Here is a 17471-nt window from a genome sequence, read left to right as displayed (position 1 = left end):
CATACCTCCCAGAGACCAATAAGAGCTCACTGAGTTGGCCTCCTCCAGGTCCCATCGACTAACCAGTGTTGGTTGGCGGGACCACGGAGGAGGGCCTTCTCTGTGACTGCCCTGGCTCTATGGAACCAACTTCCGCCCAATGTCTGTACTGTTCCCACCCTGCTGGTCTTTCGTAAGGCCACGAAGACCTGGCTTTGCCAGCAGGCCTGGGGGCCATGAATTGACATCCTTGATGGCCAACTCTATGAATGGTGTGCATGTGTATGACTGTGACTGCCTTTTTAAATAACATTTTAATGGTGTTTTAGTTTCAGATAATGTTCGTCTTCTTTTTATCCCTTTGTGTCTATTTATATTGTATGTTTATTATTGCTGTAAGCCATCCTGAGTCCTGAGTCAAGAGATCGAATAAATAAAATAAAGATGCTTTGCTTCTTATCCATGAAGCTTTTTCCATTCTGACTTCTTCCTTCCTTTCTTCCTCCCTTCCTCCCTCCCTCCCTCCTTTCTTTCTTTCTTTCTTTCTTTGACTTCTATGCCGCCCAATCCCAAAGGACTCAGGCCATCTTACAATAATAACAATATAAATAAAAACACAAATAGATACAGAGCAATAAAAATAAGTCGAATATAATCTAAATATAAATGTAAAAACCCCATACCATTCATACAGTTTGGCCATGGAAAATGTACAATTCATGCCTCCCCCCCAGGCCTGCCGGCAAAGCCAGGTCTTCGTGGCCTTACGAAAGGCCAGTAGGGTGGTAGCAGTACAGACATCGGGCAGAAGTTGGTTCCATAGAGCCGGGGTGGCCACAGAGAAGGCCCTTCCCCGTGGCTCCGCCAATCTGCATTGCTTTGTCGTCGGGACCCGGAGGAGGGCAACTCTCTGTGCTCTTATTGGTCCCTGGGAGGTATGTGGCAAGAGGCGGTCCTGGCTAACTTCTTGGATGAGAAGCAAGGAAAAACAAAAGTCCCATTGCCTTTTGATAAAAAGCACCTTTGAGACCCCACCGCGACTGAGAATCTCCGCAGACTTTCTTCTCTTTCTTTCTCCGAAACCCCAGCCGAGGAGCTGAGCTGCCTCTTCGTGAAGAAGAACTTCAAGGTGAAACCTGCCCATGCTCCCGTGAAGCCATCAATCCTCTCGGTCCGACTGGAGCAGTGTCCTTTGCAGTTGAACAATCCCTTCAACGAATACTCCAAGTTCGATGGCAAGGTAAGCGAGAACAACGCTCTGGGGTTTTTTAGGGGGTGGTGGTGTCGATGTTGCTTTTTGGACCCAACAACCTGGGTCCTCATTTTACCGACCTTGGAAGGATAGAAGGCTGAATCAACCTTGAGCCTGATGAGATTCGATCTGCCAAACTGCTGGCAGCTGGTGATCAGCAGAAGTAGCTTGCAGGACTGCACTCTAACCACTGTGCCACCGAGGAGGGAAAGAAGAGGGAGGGAGGGGGGGAAGGAAGGAAGGAAACTGACAAAGAGACAGAGAAGCAGGAAGGAAGGAAGGAAGGAAGGAAAGAAGGAAGGAAGGAAGGAAGGAAACTGACAAAGAGACAGAGAAGCAGGAAGGAAAGAAGGAAGGAAGGAAGGAAGGAAACTGACAAAGAGACAGAGAAGCAGAAAGGAAAGGAGGAAGGAAGGAAGGAAGCTGACAAAGACAGAGAAGCAGGAAGGAAGGAAGGAAGGAAACTGACAAAGAGACAGAGAAGCAGGAAGGAAAGAAGGAAGGAAGGAAGGAAACTGACAAAGAGACAGAGAAGCAGGAAGGAAAGGAGGAAGGAAGGAAGGAAGGAAACTGACAAAGAGACAGAGAAGCAGAAAGGAAAGGAGGAAGGAAGGAAAGAAGGAAGGAAGCTGACAAAGAGACAGAGAAGCAGAAAGGAAAGGAGGAAGGAAGGAAAGAAGGAAGGAAGCTGACAAAGAGACAGAGAAGCAGAAAGGAAAGGAGGAAGGAAGGAAACTGACAAAGAGACAGAGAAGCAGGAAGGAAGGAAGGAAGGAAGGAAGGAAGGAAGGAAGGAAGGAAGGAAGGAAATAAGGCTGAGTCAACCTTGAGCCTACTGACATTTCATCTGCCAAACTGCTGGCAGCCGGTGATCAGCAGAAGCAGCTTGAAGTACTCCACTCTATCCACTGCGCCACCAAGGCTCTTCACCATATTTGGAGACCCCTGGCATAGAGTGTTCATTAAAAAGAGGCACAGAATCTCTTAAAGCCAAGGAAAGAGAGCTCCCAACTCCAGCTATGAAGCAATCATCGAAAGGTAACCTACACCAAATCTCAGCATAGCTTTCTCTGTGCATCAAACCAACTCTTCCTTAGTTGTGCATTATGATGTTTTTAACTAGAATAGAATTACCGGTAGAATTAGAATAGGATAGAATTAGACTGGACAATAGAATAGAATTAAAATAAATAGAATAGAATTAGAATTAGAGTAGACATAGAATAGAATTAGAGTAGACAGTAGAATAAAATAGAATAGAATTAGACAGTAGAATAGAATAGAATAGAATTCTTTATTGGCCAAGTGTGATTGGACACACAAGGAATTTGTCTTTGGGCCATAAGTTCTCAGTGTACATAAAATAAAAGATACATTGCCAAGAACCAGGAGGTACAACACTTAATGATAGTCTGGGTATAAATAAGCAAACCAATCATATTAGGAACTAGTCAATATAAATTGTAAGGATGCAAGCAACGAAGTTACAGTCATAGTCCTAAGTGGGAGGAGATGGGTGATGGGAACGATGAGAAAATTAATAGTAGTGCAGACTTAGTGAATAGTTTGACAGTAGTGAGGGAATTATTTGTTTAGCAGGCATTCAGGAAAAAAACTGTTCTTGTGTCTAGTTGTTCTGGTGTGCAGTACTCTATAGTGTCATTTTGAGGGTAGGAGTTGAAAAATACTATTGTTTCTATTAGGGATAGAAACAATAGTATTTCACCATTATCATGTTTTATAGTATACAGTGATCCCTCGAGTTTCGCGATCTCGCGAAACGCTATATCGCGATTTTTAAAAAAATATTAATTTTTTAAAAAACCACTTCCGCGTTTGGCTTCGGGAGTCAGCTGGGAAGCCGCGTGGCTGTTTTAAAAGATCGCAGCTGGCCTGGGGGGCTTCCCAGCATCCCCCCTAACCCCCAACCCGGGTTCGGGGGGGTGCTGGGAAGCCCCCCAGGCCGGCTGCGACCCTTTAAAACAGCCGCGCCGCTTCCCAGCTGAGTCCTGAAGCCAAACGCCAAAGGCGAACTTCCGTGTTTGGCTTCAGGACTCAGCTGGGAAGCGGCGCGGCTGTTTTAAAAGGTCGCAGCCTGCCTGGGGGGCTTCCCAGCACCCCCCCGAACCCCCAACCTGGGTCTTCCCGGCCGCCCACGCAAAGGGGAAACCCCGGCTCCTCGCTGATGCCCGCCGCTCGCCCGCCCGCCAGCAAGAGGGGGAAGACCCAGGGAAGGTTCCTTCGGCCGCCCAGCAGCTGATCTGCTCGGTAGCGCAGCAGCAGCGAGGAGCCGAATCGGGGTTTCCCCTTTGCGTGGGCGGCAGGGAACGCAAACTCCACCATCTACGCATGCGCGGCCATAGAAAAAAAGGGCGCGCATGCGCAGATGGTGTTTTTACTTCCGCAACCCTACATTGCGAAAAATCGATTATCGCGAGGGGTCTTGGAACGGAACCCTCGCGATAATAGAGGGATCACTGTATTGCAGTGTTTCCCAACCTTGGCAACCCTGGCTGGGGAATTCTGGGAGTTGCAGTCCAAATATCTTCAAGTTGCCACCGTTGGGAAACACTGGTCTGTGGAATCTTAACCACTGAAACAGCCTTTACGGCGGTCCAACCCACAAGATTCTGTCTGAATCCCAGCTGTCAATCAGCCACTAACGGTTTCCTCAAAACAAATTTGATTGAAACAACTACAGTTTAAAACAGTCATGACCTGAGCCAGTTCGTGAATTCAGCTGTACTTAACTTACTTGTTAGGTTAATAAAAACTCGAGTTTATTAGTCCCAGATGTAACACCACAGAAAACACTAAGATGAACCAAACTTCTTATTACTTATAGCTTAGTGGAGTTTAGTTATAGCTTTGGAAGGGACCTTAAAATCTGTTTCAATAAAATATTGCCTGGGACAATTAAGGATCAGCTTAACTACTGCCAGCTCGCTTTCTCGGAGGTTTCAATAGCTTCCTCTGCTTCTCTCCCCAGCGAAATAAAATTTTACTGAGCCAGTTGAGAAAAGGGGCACTGCACCCCCCCCTCCCCAATTGTTAAAACTTTTTTCTTTTTAAAAAAAAATGGAAGAAGAAAAAAAAATCAAATCCCATGTTCCCAATCTGAAAAGGAATTTTTTAAAAAATGTTTTTTTTCAAGAGTCACCCCAGCCTCTGGAGTAAATATATAATTAAGTGGGGATTTTTTTTAAAAAAAAAAGCATGCTTAATTGGGCCCCCAAACTCCCCCCTCCCATTCCTGTAATAGATTCCCCCCCATCTCTTCCCAATTAGGCCTTCCTTCCTCCAGAGACCCAACTGGTTCAGTTAATTATGCAAATCAGGCACGTTTCTATTCCCAGGCACAGAATTTATGAATGTTTCCAAAAAAAGAAACAAAACCTGCAACTCTTCCTGCATTAAAAAAAAACCAATAGCAACAACAGAATAATAACAATAACAAAATTATTATATACGCTGGCAGCAATCTGTGTCTAACATTAGCACCAGTCAGTGGTATTTGTGATACTTTTTTAAATGTTCAGTTGACTGAGTTTCAACGTTTAAGGCAGTGTTTTTCAACCAGTGTGCCGTGGCACACTAGTGTGCCGCGAGACATGGTCAGGTGTGCCACGAAGCTCAGAGAGAGAAAGAAAACAAGAGAGAGAGAAAGAAAGAGAGAAAGAGAGAAAGAAAGAAAGAGCAAGAGAGAGAGAAAGCAAGCAAGAGAGAGAGAAAGAAAACAAGAGAGAAAGCAAGCAAGAGAAAGAAAGAAAGAGAGAGAGAAAGAGAACAAGAGAGAAAGAAAGCAAGAGAGAGAGAAAGAGAAAGAAAGAAAGAGAGGGAGGGAAGGTGGGAGAGAGAAAGACATAGGGGGAAGTAGGGAGGGAGAGAGAAAGAGAGCAAAAAAGAGGAAAGAAGGAAGAGAGAAAGAAAGAGGGATGGAGAGAGAAAAAAAAGAGGGAGAGAAAGAGGGAGAGAGAAATAGAGCGAAAGGGAGAATTTTTTTGTCCAAACTTTTTTTAGTCCCCCCCCCCCCTCCCTCAATGTGCCCCATGGTTTTGTAAATGTAAAAAATGTGCCGCGGCTCAAAAAAGGTTGAAAATCACTGGTTTAAGGAATAAAAGAGATAATAATAACAATTTCCAGCCAAAATCCCCATTTATGAGTAAGATGGATTCACTTAAGACCGCCTTGGTCGCTTAAGGGATATTCTTCTTCTTTAGAAAGCATCTTCTAAAACTATCTCAGGAAGATCTCACTTCCATCTGCTCAGCTTGAATTTAGGACAAAGCACCTTTGGGATTTCCATTGTTGCTGAATTCACACTTCCAGCGAGCGTTGGCCTCTGCTAAAGGACGCTGGGTTTAGAATTTCAGCAGCTCCAAAGGATTTTGGGTCTTCCAACAATGCTGAACGGACAGCGCGAGAGCTACATTTTCTGCATAGGGTGCACTATTAGACCTCTCTCACCTTGCCCTAAATTGTCACAAAAGCAAATCAGGTTTATTTATGTATTAATTTGTTAATTGGATTTGTATGCCGCCCTTCTCCAAGGACTCGGGGCGGCGAACAACATATAATATAACAATACAGTACAACGGCAAGTCTAATTAAATGTAAAATTACAATCTAAAAATCCAATATTTAAAAACAATCATACCAGTTCAATCATACAATATATATCTCATTTCGTTGGCCGGGGGGCTGAGAGCTACTTGCCCCAAGCCTGGCGACAAAGGTGGGTCTTAAGACTCTTACGGAAGGCATGGAGAGTGAGGGCAGTGTGAATCTCCAGGGGGAGCTGATTCCAGAGGGCCGGGGCTGCCACAGAGAAGGCTCTTCCCCTAGGCCCCGCCAAGTAACATAATAATAATAATAATAATAATATAATAATAATAATAATAATTATTATTATTATTATTATTATTATTATTATTATTATTATTTATTAGATTTGTATGCCGCCCCTCTCCGAAGACTCGGGGCAGCTCGCAACAATAGTAAAACAGTGTGACAATGTAAACTAATATTAAAATCATCTAAAAACCCCTCATTTAAAAAACCATGCAACACACGCATTCCATACATAAAACTATAAAAAGCCTGGGGGAGACGTCTCAATTCCCCCATGCCTGGCGATATAGGTGGGTCTTAAGTAGTTTGCGAAAGACAAGGAGGGTGGGGGCAGTTCTGATCTCTGGGGGGAATTGATTCCAGAGGGCCGGGGCCGCCACAGAGAAGGCTCTTCCCCTGGGGCCCGCCAGAGGACACTGTTTAGTTGACGGGACCCGGAGAAGGCCAACTCTGTGGGACCTCATCGGCCGCTGGGATTCGTGCGGCAGAAGACGGTCCTGGAGGTATTCTGGTCCGATAGCATCTTCTGTTCTTCACCTTCAAGAGAAACAAGCAAAACCATTTTTTTTTGGGGGGGGGGGGGAAACACCTGAACGATTGAGAATCTTTGTTGAGCCTTATACCCTGAATTAATTTCCCCTTTTCTGTCAATATTGTTTCATCCCTGCAAAGTTTGTAGAACTTGCTGAGGTTGTGTGAAAAGAATAGATAATAATCAAGCACCCCGAAACTTTTGAACTGGGTGGGTGGGTGGGGGAAATGGTTGCACTTCTGATAAACCGCAGCAAAATTTTTAAAAAAACTTCCTTTGCCATAATCCGATCACATAGCCTGTTTCCCCGATTGTAAGACGTATCGGGGGTTTCAGGGGGGTCGGCTAATATAAGCCGTACCCCGAAAGTAAGACATATGTCTTACTTTCGGGGAAACACGGGGGGTATTGCCGCCTCCCTCTCATCTAGCTGCGCGCCGCCTCCTGCCCACGTCCGCACCGTCCCCCTCTCCATACGTCGCCGCGTCTGCCACCTCCCTCTGATCTTAATGAGCGCCGCCTCCTGCCCACTTCCGCGCCGCCCCCCTCCATACGTCACCGCGTCTGCCGCCTCCGTCTGATCCAAATGAGTGCCACCTCCTGCCCACGCCTGCGCCGTCCCCCTCTCCATATGTCGCCGCGTCTGCCACCTCCCTCTGATCTTAATGAGCGCCGCCTCCTGCCCACTTCCGCGCCACCCCCCCTCCATACGTCACCGCGTCTAAATGTTAATTTTATGGTTAAAACAAAAAATTCGACAATTTTTTTCCAATATAAGACATACCCCGAAAGTAAGACATAGTGGGGCTTTTGGGGATAAAAAGAAAGTAAGACACTGTCTTACTTTCGGGGAAACACGGTATTTCAGCTCTTTGGGGCTGATCCCATTAGGGGGTGGGAAAGGGGGGGGTCCAAGGCTGGGGAGCCCCATCTGAAAAGAAACCCAACAACACTTTCTTTGTTAGCAACTGTTTTTTAGCAAGGAGGCAAGAGGGGGAAGGGATAATTCATGAGTACTAATTGCTTGGCTGTTAATTTTCATAAGTGTTGATAGAAGCAGTTCCTTAAATTAAACTTTGTTTAAAACGTATCAAGGGAAATATTCTGCAGTGTCGGGCCTGAAGTGAAAATTAATATGAATGCTGTGGCAATTAACACGTACTGGTTAATAGCTTTTAGCAGCATTTTGGGAGGGTAGGCCTTAAGTACATTTTTCGCATGCTGCTCTTGTAACCAGTTGTGTTCCACATTTACGTCTGGGTAATTATGAACAAATGGGGTTGGGGGTTTTTTTTTCCCCTTCCCCACTCCCACACAATCATGGGTACTAAACAGCTTTCCAAAAAAGACACACACACACATCCACAGCAGATAAAAGAGGGAGAAAGGATATCGACGGGGGTGTCGCTGATTAAAAATACATCTGAGATAATGGTTTGATATTTAAAAAAAATCAGGTATGCACAAATTACAGGCTTTAATTTTCATTTTCCATAATGAAGTATTTCTAGCCCGAACAGGTGTGTCCAAATTAAACATCTGCATAGTTTCTGCAGTGCATTTTATACATACATACATACATTACAGTGTTTAAGTGTTAAATAAGGTTCAGGAGGGAAGTGTTTTTAATAGGAAAGTGAACACAAGAACAAGGGGACACAGTCTGAAGTTAGTTGGGGGAAAGATCAAAAGCAACGTGAGAAAATATTATTTGACTGAAAGAGTAGTAGATCCTTGGAACAAACTTCCAGCAGACTTGGTTGGTAAATCCACAGTAACTGAATTTAAACATGCCTGGGATAAACATATATCCATTGTAAGATAAAATACAGGAAATAGTATAAGGGCAGACTAGATGGACCATGAGGTCTTTTTTTGCCGTCAGTCTTCTATGATTCTATGTTTCCCTTGATTTACGCGGGGGATGCGTTCCGAGACCGCCCGCGAAAGTCGAATTTCCGCGAAGTAGAGATGCACAAATAAATATACCATTTTTGGCTATGGACAGTATCACAAGCCTTCCCTTAACACTTTAAACCCCTAAATTACCATTTCCCATTCCCTTAACAACCATTTACTCACCATTATTCCTGGTACTCACCATTGAATAAGACACTTAGTGATCCTAATATTTATAAACATAATTATTTATGAACAGTAATTTTTTTTTTGCAATAACAACACTGATTGGCCGAGATTTCGGCCAATTAGCAATGGCAGACGAAAGTTTGGAGATGACGTATGATGTCATTGAGCGGGAAAAACTGTGGTGCAGGGGGAAAAAACGAAGTTTTTTTTAATTATTTTTTGAAAAACCGTGGTATAGGCTATTTGCGAAGTTCAAACCCACAAAAATCGAGGGAACACTATATGTATATATTTATGTATGTATGTATTTATTTATTTATTAGATTTGTATGCCGCCCCTCTCCGTAGACTCGTATGTATTATGTAACATATTTTTGCTGATAATGAAAAGGAAGGGAGACTATTATAGATCTATTTCGGGCTTATTTGCCTTCATATATATATATACACTGCTCAAAAAAAATAAAGGGAACACTTAAACAACAGAATATAACTCCAAGTAAATCAAACTTCTGTGAAATCAAATTGTCCACTTAGGAAGCAACTCTGATTGACGATCCATTCCACATGCTGTTGTGCACATTCAATCTTGTATAGAAAAAATTATTCTATGAGAATATTTCATCCATTCGGATCTAGGATGTGTTATTATTTTTTGAAAAGTACACTATACTGCTACCCCAATTAAATGCCTCAAGAATTCTTGATTTTTAGAAGCATCTTAAAAGAGAGAGAGAGAGAGATAATTGCTGGGTTTTGTTCTGAGCTTTAGTTTGCCTCCCCTTGCTTGCTCTCAAAATGCAGTGATTTATGATGTTATTCTACATGCAAGCACGCCTGTTTTCATCTTGTACCTTTTTAAGTGCTAAAAGGAGATTACACTCTTAAACAAGGGGTGGTCGGGTATGAGCGAAGTATTAAAAGTTAGAAATGAAAGCAGGAGCTTGACTCAGCCTCTTTCAAATTCATAGAACAGAATAGAATAGAATAGAAAATGCAGAGGAGATAATAATAATAATAATAATAATAATAATAATAATAATAATAATAATTTATTAGATTTGTATGCCGCCCCTCTTCGAAGACTATAGAATAGAATAGAATAGAATAGAAAATGCAGAGAAGATAATAATAATGATAATAATAATAATAATAATAATAATTTATTAGATTTGTTTGCCACCCCTCTTCGAAGACTATAGAATAGTATAGAACAGAACAAAACAGAATAGAATAGAAAATGCAGAGAAGATAATAATAATAATAATAAAAATAATAATAATTTATTAGATTTGTTTGCTGCCCCTCTTCGAAGACTAGAATAGAATAGAATTCTTTATTGACCAAGTGTAGTTGGACACATAAGGAATTTGTCTTTGGTGCATGTGCTCTCGGTGTACATAAAAGAAAAAATACATTAGTCAAGAATCATGAGGTTTGCAGATTTGAAATCTGTAAAGAGAAATAGTACTGCCCATATAACAGGGTCATCCATTACGTTGTTGTTTGCTTTTGTGTCTGAAAAAAATAAGTGTAACCTTGTATGTACAGACCAGTGCTTTCCTATTCTGAATTTTCCAGCTTGAGACTTTAACATTAAGCTACAGACCTCAGGATCAAAAGCTCCTGAATTAACTATGGGGTTATTTTCTTCCTCACCCCCCTCTCCTGTTTTATTGTCACCTTATCTCTGCAAAGATTCTCCCTAGCAGGTATTCTTAACATTTGCATCCCCTGGGCCCATTTTTGAAAGCCGGGGGAAGCCCATGGGCCCTTCTCAAAAGAACGTAATAGAATCCCAAAAGTAAAATACGAGAATATCGAGAAATATCTGCTAAAGGAGCAAACTGTTCTCTGATACAGATAGCAACACATTTAAAAAGAGCAAATATGTAAGACGCTAATATAACTGCTTCCTTACTAATCCATTAAATATACAGTATTAGAAACATAGAAGTCTGACGGCAGAAAAAGACCTCATGGTCCATCTAGTCTGCCCTTATACTATTTTCTGTATTTTATCTTAGGATGGATATATGTTTATCCCAGGCATGTTTAAATTCAGTTACTGTGGATTTATCTACCACATCTGCTGGAAGTTTGTTCCAAGGATCTACTACTCTTTCAGTAAAATAATATTTTCTCATGTTGCTTTTGATCTTTCCCCCAACTAACTTCAGATTGTGTCCCCTTGTTCTTGTGTTCACTTTCCTATTAAAAACACTTCCCTCCTGGACCTTATTTAACCCTTTAATATATTTAAATGTTTCGATCATGTCCCCCCTTTTCCTTCTGTCCTCCAGACTATACAGATTGAGTTCATTAAGTCTTTCCTGATACGTTTTATGCTTAAGACCTTCCACCATTCTTGTAGCCCGTCTTTGGACCCGTTCAATTTTGTCTATATCTTTTTGTAGGTGAGGTCTCCAGAACTGAACACAGTATTCCAAATGTGGTCTCACCATCATTCTATATAGTGGGATCATAATCTCCCTCTTCCTGCTTGTTATACCTCTAGCTATGCAGCCAAGCATCCTACTTGCTTTCCCTACCGCCTGACTGCACTGTTCACCCATTTTGAGACTGTCAGAAATCACTACCCCTAAATCCTTTTCTTTTGAAGTATTTGCCAACACTGAACTGCCAATACAATACTCAGATTGAGGATTCCTTTTCCCCAAGTGCATTATTTTACATTTGGAAACATTAAATTGCAGTTTCCATTGCTTAGACCATTTATCTAGTAAAGCTAAATCATTTACCATATTACAGACGCCTCCAGGAATATCAACCCTATTGCACACTTTAGAGTCATCGGCAAATAGGCAAACCTTCCCTACCAAACCTTCCCCTATGTCACTCACAATTATATTAAAAAGAATAGGACCCAGAACAGATCCTTGTGGCACACCGCTTGTAACCTGACTCTGCTCAGAATACTCGCCATTAACAATAACTCTCTGATGTCTACGCTTAAGCCAGCTGCAAATCCATTGAACTATCCAGGGATTAAGTCCAATCTTCACTAATTTATCTATCAGCTCTTTATGTGGAACCGTATCAAAGGCTTTGCTGAAGTCCAGGTAGGCAATATCCACGGCACCACCTTCATCCAACACCTTTGTGACATAGTCAAAGAAATCAATGAGATTAGTCTGACATGATTTGCCTTCAGTAAAGCCATGCTGATTTGGGTCTAATAAGTTATTGTTTTTTAGGTGCTGATTTATCCTCTTTTTGAGTAGAGTCTCCATCATTTTAACTACAACTGATGTCAAGCTAACTGGCCTGTAGTTACCAGCTTCTTCTCTACTGCCCTTCTTGTGAATAGGCACAATAGGTATTACAAGACAAAGCAAATTTCAGGTGGAGGTTAGTGGAAATAAAATGAGAATACTGGTTTTTTTTCTCCCATCCAACTTTACACACGCCCTATCACAGCTAAGAATTCCTGCCGTAGGGCTGCTATTTTGTGCTGTTTTTGTCATGCTTTGCTATTGGTGTTTTTGCTGGGTTAGCAACACGACAGACAGACAATCAATAAAGGAGAATATTATACAGACTTATACGGGGCAGCTTCCTAACATATATGACGCTCTTCAAATATCTAGTGCCACAAATCTCATTTCTGTTGAATATAGGATATTTGCCACCTTGAGTTATTTTGTTAAACAACTAGGAAGGCAGAATAATAAAGAAATAGTTTAAATTGGATAGCGTTTTCTCTTCGACGCCGTTAGTTTTGCACACCATTTGGGTTGATAAAATAAATAAATAAACCCGAACGTGCAGCTTAGAAACCCAAGCAGGGCAGCTTTTAAATCCATACTGCAGGGAGGGGGGGGGGGGGGAGAAACCCTAGTTATATTCAGAAATCTGTGGAGTTTGCCACACGTGTGTTTGAGCCACAGAGGGATCAATTATACGAAGAGAAGGAAAGTTGTAAACCTGGACTTGAGCATGAAGTCACTCATTGATTTTTAAATACAGCCAGTCCAGCAGAGAGCTAATTAAAATATTTCTGGCTGCAGAGCTGTTACTTAAGCTTGTTGTAATTCAGCAGTGTGGTTTCGTGACTTAGCTGACTGTACAGGAAGTCACCCACTCACCTTTTACAGTTCCAGGTAGAAGGACAATGGTCCCATGTCATGTTGGATTGGAATATTGGTAGGGCAGGTGCCACAGGGCAAAATTTAAACATGCCCAGCTTGGGACGTAGAACATAGAAACATAGAAGACCGACGGCAGAAAAAGACCTCATGGTCCATCTAGTCTGCTCTTATACTATTTCCTGTATTTTATCTTACAATGGATATATGTTTATCCCAGGCATGTTTAAATTCAGTTACTGTGGATTTACCAACCACGTCCGCTGGAAGTTTGTTCCAAGGATCTACTACTCTTTCAGTAAAATAATATTTTCTCACGTGGCTTTTGATCTTTCCCCCAACTAACTTCAGATTGTGTCCCCTTGTTCTTGGGTTCACTTTCCTATTAAAAACACTTCCCTCCTGAACCTTATTTAACCCTTTAACATATTTAAATGTTTCGATCATGTCCCCCCTTTTCCTTCTGTCCTTCAGACTGTACAGATTGAGTTCATGAAGTCTTTCCTGATACGTTTTATGCTTAAGACCTTCCACCATTCTTGTAGCCCGTCTTTGGACCCGTTCAATTTTGTCAATATCTTTTTGTAGATGAGGTCTCCAGAACTGAACACAGTATTCCAAATGTGGTCTCACCAGCGCTCTATATAAGGGGATCACAATCTCCCTCTTCCTGCTTGTTATACCTCTAGCTATGCAGCCAAGCATCCTATTTGTTTTCCTACCGCCCGACCACACTGCTCACCCATTTTGAGACTATCAGAAATCACTACCCCTAAATCCTTCTCTTCTGAAGTTTTTGCTAACACAGAACTGCCAATGCAATACTCAGATTGAGGATTCCTTTTCCCCAAGTGCATTATTTTACATTTGGAAACATTAAACTGCAGTTTCCATTGCTTTGACCATTTATCTAGTAAAGCTAAATCATTTACCATATTACAGACCCCTCCAGGAATATCAACCCTATTGCACACTTTAGAGTCATCGGCAAATAGGCAAACCTTCCCTACCAAACCTTCCCCTATGTCACTCACAAACATATTAAAAAGAATAGGACCCAGAACAGACCCTTGTGGCACACCGCTTGTAACCTTTCTCTGCTCAGAATACTCACCATTAACAATAACTCTCTAATGTCTACGCTTTAGCCAGCTTGAAATCCACTGAACTATCCAGGGGCATAGGCATAAACATAGGACATCAGAGTTGGAAGGGACCTTGGAGGTCTTCTAGTCCAACCCACTAAGTGTGGGTTTAGTGTGGGTTTAAGTGTGTAAAATCATGCATGGGATAGAAAAGGTGGATAGAGAAAAAATCTTTTCTCTATCACGCAATACTAGGACGAGGGGGCACTCCTGAAAGCTCACAGGTAAGAGAGGCGACGCAGGGCGGCCTACAACATATATATAATATATATAAGAAATCCAATATCCCTACAATATAAAAATTTACTAAAAAGCATTTAAAAGACCTCGTAAACACTTGCATACATTCATCCAATCCAATCACATCTCATATCAGCTGGAGACAGGTGCTCTCAGTGGGCATAAAATAAAATATAAGATTGGCAAGAATCGTAAGGTACAGCCCTTATTTGGAATACCGTGTCCAGTGCTGGAGACCTCACGTAGAAAAAGATATTGATAAAATTGAAGGAGTCCAAAGACGGGCCACAAGAACGGTGGAAGGTCTTAAGCAGCAAACTTATCAGGAAAGACTTAATGAACTCAATCTGTATAGTCTGGAGGACAGAAGGGAAAGGGGGGACATGATCGAACCATTTAAATATGTTAAAGGGTTAAATAAGATTCAGGAGGGAAGTGTTTTTAATAGGAAAGTGAACACAAGAACAAGGGGACACAATCTGAAGTTAGTTGGGGGAAAGATCAGAAGCAACGTGAGAAAATATTATTTGACTGAAAGAGTAGTAGATCCCTGGAACAAACTTCCCACAGATGTGGTTGGTCGATCCACAGGAACGGAATTTAAACATGCCTGGGATAAACATATATCCATTGTAAGACAAAATACAGGAAATAGTGTAAGGGCAGACTAGATGGACGAGGAGGTCTTTTTCTGCCGTTCTATGTTCTCAAAACCAATGTCTTTCCACCAATCTGTTCCCGCTGAATCTCAAAACCAGCTCAGTTAGAGTGATGTGACTAACCCTACTCCCCACCCCCCCCCAAAAGTCTAATCACATCTGTCATTTTAAAAAAATAATACTTTTTTTTAACCTTCTAACCACCCTCAACCCCCACCCCAAAAACAACGGCAACATTGCAAAGCGCGTTACCCTCCCGGTAGCAACCAGGATGCCTTGAGTGAGGCATTTAGCTGCAATTCATTTTAATTGTCCTTATGAAGTTAAAAAGTATTAGTGTCAAATAAAGATTCATCGCTGTGGGATGATTTAAAACCGGGTCTCCCGAAAGCAGGCATGTGTTTCAGCAGCTGTTTGTACAAGGCGCTGTCTTTTTCGACAGCAGTTAAAAAGTACCGTTGCCGTAATCAAATTGCAATGACGGCTCTTACCGAAGCTCGTGACAGATGTGAATCACATCTATATGGATACAGATGACTGTGCGCAATATATATATATATGTGTCACATGTTTTTTTGCTGAATTTGAAAATTAAGAGAGACTAGGATAGATCTATTTCGGCCTTATTTTGGCCTCATCAGCTAGCCATACCCACTGGGACTTGAACCTGCAACCTTTGCCTTGTAAGGCAGAGAATTATCCTCTAGGCTACAGTATCCATTCCCTTCAGCTCTGCACCAGGGAAGGGTTACATATTTTTGTGTCGAATCACCGTGGTGTTGTATTGAAGGAGCATCACAGCTCCTTATTTGCCTCTGGGCCCAACCCAGGGCCATTTCCAAGGCAGTTAATTTTATTGATAGCCGACAATTCTATCTGTATGTGTCACACGTTTTTTTTGCTGAATTTGAAAATTAAGGGAGACTAGGATAGATCTATTTCGGCCTTATTTTGGCCTCATCAGCTAGCCATACCCACTGGGACTTGAACCTGCAACCTTTGCCTATATATATAACTGTGAAACATTTGCTGGTTGTTGACTGTTAAATGAACCACTGCATTTGTTAAGCGAACCGCTGCATTTGTTAAGCGAACCGCTGAATTTGTTAAGCAAACCTACAAAAAGATATTGACAAAATTGAACGGGTCCAAAGACGGGCTACAAGAATGGTGGAAGGTCTTAAGTATAAAACATATCAGGAAAGACTTCATGGACTCAATCTGTATAGTCTGGAGGACAGAAGGAAAAGGGGGGACATGATCGAAACATTTAAATATCTTAAAGGGTTAAATAAGGTCCAGGAGGGAAGTGTTTTTAATAGGAAAGTGAACAGAAGAACAAGGGGACACAATCTGAGGTTAGTTGGGGGATGTTTCTATGTTTCTATGTTTCTATGTAAACCACTGCATTTGTTAAGTGAACATTTCAATCATAGAAACATAGAAACATAGAAACATAGAAGTCTGACGGCAGAAAAAGACCTCATGGTCCATCTAGTCTGCCCTTATACTATTTCCTGTATTTTATCTTAGGATGGATCTATGTTTATCCCAGGCATGTTTACATTCAGTTACTGTGGATTTACCAACCAGGTCTGCTGGAAGTTTGTTCCAAGGATCTACTACTCTTTCAGTAAAATAATATTTTCTCATGTTGCTTTTGATCTTTCCCCCAACTAACTTCAGATTGTGTCCCCTTGTTCTTGTGTTCACTTTCCTATTAAAAACACTTCCCTCCACACCGCATTTCGGAGATAAACATTTTAGAAAGCGTTCAGAGATTCTTTACTGGAAGAGCCCTCCACTCCTCCACTCGCAACAGAATACCCTACGCAATTAGACTTGCAATCCTAGGTTTAGAAAGCTTAGAACTACGTCATGCCTTCGACACGACCTAAGCATAGCTCATAAAATCATCTGCTGCAACGTCCTTCCTGTCGACGACTACTTCAGCTTCAACCACAACAACACACGAGCATACAACGCATACAAACTCAAAGTGAACCGCTCCAAACTTTACTGTAGAAAATACGACTTCAGCAACAAGTTGTTAATGCATGGAATTAGTTTAGTTTTTAAAAATGGATTTAGGATACATTGAGACCTCACCTACAAAAAGATATTGACAAAATTGAACGGGTCCAAAGACGGGCTACAAGAACGGTGGAAGGTCTTAAGCATAAAACGTATCAGGAAAGACTTCATGAACTCAATCTGTAGAGTCTGGAGGACAGAAGGAAAAGGGGGGGACATGATCGAAACATTTAAATATGTGAAAGGGTTAAATAAGGTCCAGGAAGGAAGTGTTTTTAATAGGAAAGTGAACCCAAGAACAAGGGGACACAATCTGAAGTTAGTTGGGGGAAAGATCAAAAGCAGCATGAGAAAATATTATTTCACTGAAAGAGTAGTAGATCCTTGGAACAAACTTCCAGCAGACGTGGTTGGCAAATCCACAGTAACTGAATTTAAACATGCCTGGGATAAACATATATCCATCCTAAGATAAAACACAGGAAATAGTATAAGGGCAGACTAGATGGACCATGAGGTCTTTTTCTGCCGTCAGTCTTCTATGTTTCTATGTATTGTCCCTGCAGAGGGGCGGCGTATAAA

At 41.8% G+C, this 17471-nt stretch overlaps 1 protein-coding gene across 2 annotated transcripts in view; it reads left to right on the top strand.

Annotated features, from left to right (window-relative positions):
• Positions 1 to 17471, top strand: part of MAPKAP1 (MAPK associated protein 1) — a 125459-nt gene that overhangs the window by 17335 nt on the left and 90653 nt on the right. For both annotated transcript variants that reach the window (XM_070758692.1, XM_070758691.1), the window contains exon 4: positions 1068 to 1381. In XM_070758692.1, the coding sequence (XP_070614793.1) occupies positions 1349 to 1381 (33 nt within the window). In that variant the 5' untranslated portion in view covers positions 1068 to 1348. The remainder of the gene's footprint in view (positions 1 to 1067; positions 1382 to 17471) is intronic.

This window comes from Erythrolamprus reginae, chromosome 8 (genome assembly GCF_031021105.1).
Source record: "Erythrolamprus reginae isolate rEryReg1 chromosome 8, rEryReg1.hap1, whole genome shotgun sequence".
NCBI lineage: Eukaryota > Metazoa > Chordata > Lepidosauria > Squamata > Dipsadidae > Erythrolamprus > Erythrolamprus reginae.
Note: the sequence above shows the minus strand (reverse complement) of the source record. Positions and strands in the feature narration are given on the sequence as shown.